At 42.8% G+C, this 9566-nt stretch overlaps 1 protein-coding gene across 1 annotated transcript; it reads left to right on the top strand.

Annotated features, from left to right (window-relative positions):
• Positions 1-4174: 4174 nt before the first annotated feature.
• On the top strand, positions 4175-8351 carry mmp9 (matrix metallopeptidase 9; the record flags this gene model as incomplete). The annotated part of the gene is made up of 13 exons (XM_080014955.1): positions 4175-4309; positions 4519-4757; positions 4967-5115; positions 5214-5342; positions 5474-5647; positions 5769-5942; positions 6034-6207; positions 6380-6535; positions 6687-6900; positions 6989-7128; positions 7225-7375; positions 7543-7646; positions 7757-8351. 13 exons carry the CDS (start codon positions 4175-4177, stop codon positions 7879-7881), a joined length of 2064 nt encoding a protein of 687 aa, XP_079871081.1. The 3' UTR covers positions 7882-8351.
• Positions 8352-9566: the final 1215 nt, after the last annotated feature.

The following is a 9566-nucleotide window of genomic DNA, read 5'->3' as shown; positions in this document are numbered from 1 at the left end:
GAAACTTGAGATTTGATAAAGGACGAAGAGGAACATAAATGACCACTCCAGATTGTTGTTTGGGGAAAACATGATTCAGTGCCTCATGGCCACATGGTCCAGTTCATATGACTGTCTTTACAATATCATTATGGAATCAAACTAAACCTGCGTGACTTTGAAAGCATTGTAGATGCAAGAATAGTCAGGAGCATTTTGTAGAAGTTCAAAACTCCAACAACTTACTCAGTAGTATTTAATGATGATCATTTGTATTTTATCAACCGACCCTGTTTCCATTGAACATAAAATATTAAATATTATTATTGCTGTTTGCACACATATATTTACTGATATTAAGGCTATTTGCGCTTTTATTTCACACACCCTAAAAACAACTCACATGGAGCTTATACTCCACCCATGGTTGTTTTTGAAGCCAATTGGTGTAATTGTCATACAAACAATCTTTTTAAAAAAGTCATAATAATTCCAAAAGAGGAATCGTGAAAAGAGACGGCCCAACCTGTTGGCCAACGTGGCCAAAAATGATGCAAGAGGAATGAGGTTGTAAAAACACGAAACCTTTCCGAGAATAGCTCTCTGTGTTCGGCTCTTGGTAAAGTACCTGGACGGACGACAGAGCCGCGCGTCCTCCACATCAAACGCTTTGAGACTCTTGTGCTGCAGAAACTTGGCGTCGCCCCACAAAGTCAACAAACCAGTCACCTCAAAACACTATTCAGCGGAGCTGGTCGAGAAACCACATCATGCACTCAGCGCTCTGACAGACAGGAAGTGATTTTGGCCATTTAAACCCGCCTGCTGGAAACACAGCTAAAGCCATAAACAGTATAATTTAACAAGGCAGCTTGAAGCCAAACAGGGCATGTTACAGTTAAGCTGCAACATTATAGTGACACTCGAGCATGGAATTGTAAACATTTAAGAATCCAGGATCCAGGATCCAGGATCCAGGATCCAGGATCCAGGATCCAAGCTACAGGTTCGAGGATCCCCGACCAGGTTCCAGGTTCCAGGATCCACCATCCATGTTCCAGGTTTCAGGACAGTGATCAACCACAGAGCACGCGTGATCTGGATTGCAGCAGTTTTCGGGGGCTTCTGTAAACTCAGTTTTCAGTGAACACGACATATGAAAATGCTCCATTTCAGTTAAAATCAACTTTATTTACATACGTCACAGTCTTGCTTTCGTAGAGTCCTGCTCTAGTATGGTTCGACAGAAGAAACATAATAAGGTCATAGATGACACTAAAGCGGCAGAACCTCCTCATCACTGTGTGACATAATCCTTAATATAATCACATACATCCAAGCTGCGTTATGGTGTCCCGTTGCTCCGCTGTGATATTTTCCAGTTCTGTGATGACGCAGTTCGCCACCTCATATGTTGGTCGCATGGTCTGTGCCAACTAAGCTGCGTGGCGATTGAGGTTAACTTTGGAAATACTGCCGAGAAGGCCAAGGAGAATGTGTATTTTTTTATTTTTCAAGTTCCTCTTTCCAGACGTCTTGAGTGGCGATGCCAAATGAAATGTGGCATTTGTTAACGTCCACGGAGCCGGCTTCGTTAAGCCGTCGACGCCATGTGAAATGAGTGGCAGATGTTTTCAAAGGGGGCCTGGGGATGCTCGGTGCAGCCACATAAACAGAAATAACCTCGTGATTGTGTCTGACGGAGCGACAGGACGCTTGCGCTGGGCGTCCTGGCACAAGCGTTGAGCATAAACCTCTGAGCCACAACATGCATGTGAAGAATGAACGCATTTCACAAAAAACGGTTATGATTTGTGACGTGGGTCGCCGTTTGAACTTGTCCAGGAGTTTTGTCACTAGCCTTCTTGAAATGGGATCCAAGAATGTGTTTGGCTTATATCGATTATACAGATTGCCGTCGTGTCGAAAGCAATTAAAAAAAAAAAATAATCCTCCTCAGACGCCCTGGAGAAACAAATTCCCAAATGAAACTTTTTATTTCGACGCAAAACCCCATGAAGACGCTCTTCCTTGAGCCTAGCTGGTTAACTGTATAAGCACCTCAATAAAATGCACTTAGTTTTGGGATGGAGTTGATGGTTTTAATTTCCTTCTTTCTTTGTTGCCTTTTGTCAACCTCAAAAAAACATTAACGCATTCTTTGAAGTGTATTCTTTGCCAAACGGCGTCCTGAGACGTTATAAAGTATGTCAGCCTTGCGCACGCGGACTGTTACAAAACGCCATAAAAACTTAGAAAAAGACACCCACACTGTCTGATAATGATTTCCTCTTATCAACAGGCCCATTGGTTTTCATTTTTAAATTCCTAGTGCGTGTTGACATGCGAGTCAAAATGTGTTCACAATAAACTGTTTCGGGGGCCGACCGCATTACATGCTATAAAATATTGTGGATCTGAGACCGCAAGTAGCTTGAGGACTATAAAAAAAAAACATGTCTATAAAATGTTCAAATTTAAGAAGTCCTGCTCTAAATAAACAAGTATTCACCCACCTACGTGATACTCTAAGCCAAAGCACATTCAACGACAGAGACGATCTGCAGAGCTGCGGAGGACTGAACAGCACACAACGTTTTTCAGTTGTGAGGGAGGGAGGTTTTATTCTTGGGGTTTTTTGGATCCTTTTGGGGGGCAGAAACTATGTAAATACGAACGTGAAGGCAGGAGACTTGCCAACATGCAGTCAGAGAGAAAAAGCCCCTCGTGGGCAGCGTAGAGCGACGTAGACCCTTTGTGTGGGAGCCAAGTGAGTCATTTTATACTGGAAGCAGATCCACCATACTGATTATCCTCAGACATCATATGTGACGCATACCACCTCCACACACTCAACCTAAATATCTTTCACACACCCGGTCAAATTTGTAACAGGCATTTGTACCAATCAATTGGAATTGTTGGCCAATGCTGAATAGACAACTAATTCATCCATAACCAAGTTAGGCGTTTGCAAACATTGATTTGGTCATTGCGGTTTGGAAATTGCATTCGTGCTGTCGACAAAGTGACGCAACTTCCCTAAAATCGAACGACAGTATATTGCAATGACTTCGTTGTTAATCTTGTGCAATGGTTATATTGCCATGCGTGGGTTTTGTGTTGTTGTATTTTGGAACCTAATTACTTTTACACACATGACAAACTACACTAGGCTAGTTAGAACGGTAAATAAATATATTGCGATGCATTCCTAAAAAAATTGAAAATGAAGGATGATAGAAATGAAGAATACAGCCTTGCAGGTGTTAAAGCAGCCAATTTATTCCAACGTGAAGATTTCTCTAATTATTATTTTTTTCAAAGCCAATCGCATTCATTGAGCTGGCACCAGAAGTGAATGAAGGCGTCACTATTTGTCCTGCTAAGCCGAATATTTGTTTTGTTCTCCGAGTGATCTTGTTGTGGCGCAGTTCGCCGTGTTATTCTGTCTCCAGAAAAACAGTTGACAAACGAAAACCATCTCGTCACTATCAGGAGTGTTACACCTTTGATAAACCTCACAGCCGCTGCAGAGTGACTATCTTAACCAGATGAAATGACTCAAGGCTCGAGTGTTGTTTTACTGCGAACACGCTGAGGCAGCTAAAATGACAGCTCTAAAAGGACCTGTGTATCTTATGTCATGCATCGAAATATTTTGCTGAAGCACAAAAACAACTGTGTTGTAAATTATTTGAAACATAGTGTGATTTATTGGTTCTATTTTTTCCTATGAGTTGATATGATTTTATTTCCTACACGGCAACCTCTGTTTGAGGGTAATTAAAGCAACATTAGGTTGAAGGGGCCCGTCCCCAACTACTATACCACCCGTATTGAATTTACGCCGAAATGACAAACAAATAAATCAAAATTCATTAGCTCTTAGGCAAGACTAAATGGGGATATTTTGGAAAGTCCCGATTTCAATGTACCCAAGCATCCTGTTGAGATTGAAGTGGGAGGGTTGAGAGTGCGGGTGACTAAGATGTTGCGGAGCTTAAAAACAGAGTCCACCTCTCCAAGGGCACAAGGGAGAACAAGAGCCACCAGTCAAAACAAAGGAGGAGGGCCAACACCGCTGCATCGATTCCCTTTAGAGATTGATTTTCGTCTGTGGGGGCACTCGCTTAGCCTCACGAGGAACCTTCTCTTCACTGTGCATTTCTTTCAAAACAACTTTGGTCTCACCATGAGACACTCTGCTTTGGTTTCGCTGGTGTTGGGGATGTGCTCACTGCAGGGATGGAGCCTTCCCCTCAGTTCTGTGTTTGTCACCTTCCCGGGAGATGTCGTCAAAAACATGACTGATAAGGAGCTGGCAGATGTAAGTATCAGATTGCTGGTTTACGTTGCCATTCACACAACATTGTTTAGACTGTGGAGAAAGTGTAGGAGACGCCTCCAAAGTGAGACAAATGAAGCTGTCTGTCTTGATTCCAATGCAAATACAGCAATTTTGTTTTGAGTGCCTGCTGTGCTGCTAAGTGAGCACAGATGGGGTAATTTAAAGTGTTCTGACTTGTTCTCCAACAGAATTACCTGAATAAGTTTGGTTACATGGACACACGGCATCGCAGCGGCTTTCAGTCCATACAGTCCACCTCCACAGCTGTGCAGAGGATGCAGAGGCAGATGGGTCTGGAGGAGACAGGGCAGCTGGACAAACCCACTCTGGACGCCATGAAGCAGCCTCGCTGTGGGGTCCCTGATGTCCGCGGCTACGCGACATTTGAGGGAGAACTTAAATGGGACCATCACGACATCACCTACAGGTGAGAGGAGAGACCCACTCCCAAGAAATCATTCTGAGCCAATTCATACAACCTTTTCTTAATTGTAGTTTTCCATCTCAAATTATAGTGGTAATGCTGTGGCCAGAGGCATGTCCAGACGGGCCCTATATTGACATGCCTTATATCTTTTTCTATCAATTATCTGTAAAGATTGTGAATTTATGGCATTAATCCTTTTATCTCCACAGGATCCTGAACTACTCCCCAGATATGGGACCCTCATTGACCGACGATGCCTTCGCCCGAGCGTTCAAGGTGTGGAGTGAGGTGACGCCGCTTACTTTCACCCGCCTCTACGATGGGACCGCCGACATCATGGTCTCGTTTGGAAAAGCCGGTGGGTAGCAGCAGTGGGGCATTTTAGTACATGTAGGCATTATTTTTAAAACCTGGATAATAAAACACATTAACTTTCACTTTGATAATATATGCTAGACCATGGAGACCCATATCCGTTTGATGGCAAGGATGGTCTTCTGGCCCACGCCTATCCCCCCGGTGAAGGGATCCAGGGTGATGCCCACTTTGATGATGATGAGTATTGGACCTTGGGCAAAGGACCAGGTAAACACAAACCCAAGTACACCAGAAATGGCAAACCTTTATTATATTACTAGTAATTCATGGATCATGGTCTCCTCCTAGTGTTAGGTTTAATAATGACAATGAAATGACATCCGCCTTCTGCTTTCCAGTTGTGAAGACACTTTATGGGAATGCAGAGGGCGCCTTGTGCCACTTCCCCTTCACGTTCGAGGGCAAGTCCTACAGCAGCTGCACCACTGAGGGTCGTTCTGACAACTTGCCTTGGTGTGCCACCACAGATGACTATGAAAAGGACAAGAAATTTGGCTTCTGCCCCAGTGAACGTAAGATTGACAATTTATACTTTGGGGGGAACATAGGTCAGACTCTTGAGCTGCTTTTGTGACCAACTGTCAGCACTCATCTTAACATGTGCCCTTCTGCTCCTGTTTGTTGCCCTGACAGTTTTATACACAACTGGAGGCAACGCGAATGGAGCCAAGTGTGTCTTTCCTTTTGTGTTTCTGGGGGAGACTTATGACAGCTGTACCACAGAGGGCCGCAGTGACGGCTACCGCTGGTGTTCCACCACAGACAACTTTGACAATGACAAGACATTTGGATTCTGTCCCAGTCAAGGTGAGTGGCAAACATCCGTATTGCATGATAGGTTAAGGACAATGGTGGCACAAGGACTTTTCTTCTTATTGCTATTGTTATGCTTGAGCAGACACGGCTGTGATTGGTGGGAATTCGGAGGGAGAGCTCTGCCACTTCCCGTTTGTGTTCCTGGGAAAGAAGTATGAATCCTGTACTAGTGAGGGTCGGGGAGATGGCAGGCTTTGGTGTGGCACTACTGACAACTATGATGAGGACAAGAAATGGGGATTATGTCCTGATCAGGGTGAGTAACATCAATAAATAAATAAAGAAAGAAAGAAAGAAAGAAAGAAAGAAAGAAAGAAAGAAAGAAAGAAAGAAATAGATAGATAAATACATAGATAGATAGAAAAATAAATAAATGCTGTATTTGTGGTTAAATATTTAACTCAAGAATATTTTGCTGTCCCTCTCAGGTTACAGTCTCTTCCTGGTGGCAGCCCATGAGTTTGGTCATGCACTGGGTCTTGATCATTCCAACATCAGAGACGCTCTAATGTACCCCATGTACAGCTACATGGAAAAGTTTCCCCTTCATGAAGACGACATCGAAGGCATTCAATATCTATATGGTACGAAATATTGATTAGGATAAATCAACATGCTGCATATCATCTGGTATTCCTAGTATCCATGATAAAATCGATCCACAACCACCAACAGGTTTTAAATTTTCAACTTCGCTGAAGCGATTTTTCTCATACAAGAATTTATTTTTCTCAGGAGCTAAAGCTGGACCTGATCCTACTCCTCCTAAGCCCACGGCCGCTCACACCCCCTCCACAGACCCTAGTGTTGGGCCTTTCACCACACCTACCACAAAACCTAGTACCACTACCTCCCCGGGAACCGTGGATCCAACCAAAGACGTCTGCCAGGTGACAGAATTTGACGCTATCACAGTGATTGAAAAAGATCTGCATTTCTTCAAGGATGGGTAAGTAGACACATCTTTCTCTGATTTGCGAAATACATGAGTACAAATATGTTGTATATTTGTTCTTACAACGACCTTTTTCCAACAGACATTACTGGAGAATGTCAAGCAAGAACAACGAAGAATTAAACGGCCCCTTTGCCATGTCTGAGAGGTGGCCGGCTCTTCCAGCTACCATCGACACTGCCTTTGAGGACGTCCTGACCAAGAAGATCTACTTTTTTGCGGGTAAGGTTCATACAATTTGATGAGAATGTAATCTCACCATACAAATAAATAATGCTGGTTAACCTTGCATAACTGTTTGCTTTGCACTGTTTATAGGAACTAGATTCTGGGTGTACACGAGACAGAGTGTTCTCGGTCCCCGTGCCTTAGGGAAGTTGGGCCTGCCAAGCAGCATTGAGAAGGTGGAGGGATCGCTGCAGAGAGGGACAGGAAAGGTCTTACTCTTCAGTGGAGAGAACTTCTGGAGGTCAGGGTTTATTTGAATATAAGTTAAATTTGTAGACCTAAACTTGGGCTGGTGACACAAGCGCCCCAGCTCCGGACCTTTTGCCAATTTGATGCTGATGTTTGATGAAGTGCAGCAGAGTGGGATAAGTATTTTAACAATCTGTTTGCCATGTTTGATCAAACCAGGCTTGATATGAAGGCCCAAAGAATTGACAGAGGGTATCCCCGCTACACAGACGTGGTCTTTGGTGGCGTCCCCAATGATGCTCATGATGTATTCCAATACAAAGGTAAATATTTAATCTCGTTCCGCATATGTCTGTAATTACAATGACTTATATATTCGTATCAGAAATCCTCCAGTACTTCCAATATGACAAAGTGAATCTTTCAACCATAGGTCACATGTACTTCTGCCGAGACCGCTTCTACTGGCGAATGAATTCCCGCCGACAGGTGGACCGGGTGGGCTATGTGAAGTATGACCTCCTCAAGTGCTCAGACTCCAGTGGCCTCAGTTACTAAGGGACACGTCCACATCCCATGTGTACTGAAAGAGCACCAGCCTCCCGATGCTCTGCAAAGCTTTGTGACATACAAGTAGAATGTGATGCGGTATTCATCGACAGAACTGTTTGAATTAAGTGCTTTTTTAGGTTGGCAATTGTTGGATGGCATTAATGTAGGCCTACTGTGTGATGCACAGCACCACTTCTTATATGTCAGGAGCCAGACCAATTAATCTGTGAAGATTGGTTATAGACGTCTACAGGTTTAGGCCCATAAATAACCATAGCCCAGATGTTTTAAAAGCAGTATCTCCATCAAATCAGCTTAAATGCTGAGAAATTATTTGTTTATGTCTGACAGGTTCAGACAGTTAAAGTATTGATATTTAAAGCAATATCTACTTTTCCAAGAGTGTGTTTTGTATATTTTTGTGTGTGTGATAGTGAAAATGGCTTAAATGCCACTTTTTTGCACTGGATGGCATTGCATGTCTCCTTCACTGAAGTAATTTATATTTTAAAAAATGAGCTGTTTTGTATTTTACTCCCAAGTTTAATTCCAATAAACAATTACAAAATACTTTCCTTTCTCAAGTATTTACTCACACACACGACAAGACTAGAGTGGATATTGTACAATATGGCTCTGCAATAGTGAGAAAATCACATGGTTTTTTTATGAATACCTCAATACTGATTGTGACAATACTTTACGGATGACTGCTTTCATATAGTTACAGGCAAAAAAAACCCCAATAACTAGCAATGTGGATATTATGACCAAACGCATTAGATGACTTTACTGCAATGCAGCTTTACAGACAACATTTAAATATACGACGACGTTACCACAATCTCCCAAACGATATTTAGTGTCATATAATGATACCTATATTAAATCGATATATCATCCAGCCCTGTAGCACAATCCACAAATGACTATTATTGCGATCCAAGCAAAGTACACGACAAACAGAATACTACACATTATGGACGACATCCAGGGAAATCCCGTGTCGCTGCGCACATGTGCTTATATTCGCCAAATATATGACGCATTATTAATCGTTGTAAAAATGAGTAAAAAAAAAACCAACAAACATTAATAAAAAAAATATAGAATGACAATCGAGGCGGATAAATACGTTTACAGCAAGAACATAAACAAGATCCGGCTGGTCGAGGCAAGGAGAAGCTCATGGCGCCGGAATGGAATGGCGGAAAAAAAAAATATATATATATATATCGTTCGCAAATCTCCCTTCTGTTTAGCCGCTCTACAGCGGGAGACGCGGACCAACTCCGAAATACACGGTAAGAAAACAATAGCGCCGAATCGCGGGCTGTGTGTGTGTGTTTGGGGGGGGGGGGTTCGGGCGGTCTGTTGACGTTGAGGTGTCGGGCTTTTGACGTCAGCGGTTTGAGTTCACTTTCCCCGCGCGGTGCGTGTTTGGACGGGTCGAGGACTGGTTTTGCCGAAAGTTTCCCCATCGTTGATACGTTTTTCCCCCAATAACCTCATTTGATTGCGTCCCTTGTTGTTTAAAACCAGAGTATTCCATTTCATGAAAAGTCATGAAATAGTCTTTTAAGTTGAATTTCCAGGTGTCAATTTCAACATCAGCGAATACATTTTTATTTTTTTGTATGTTTATTTATCTTTTCAATATTTGTCAAGTTCTGCATCAGTCCACACACCCC

Source organism: Zeus faber (assembly GCF_960531495.2).
Source record: "Zeus faber genome assembly, chromosome: 15".
Classification (NCBI taxonomy): domain Eukaryota; kingdom Metazoa; phylum Chordata; class Actinopteri; order Zeiformes; family Zeidae; genus Zeus; species Zeus faber.
The sequence above is the reverse complement of the archived record's forward strand: the minus strand, read 5'-3'. Positions and strand labels throughout refer to the sequence as shown.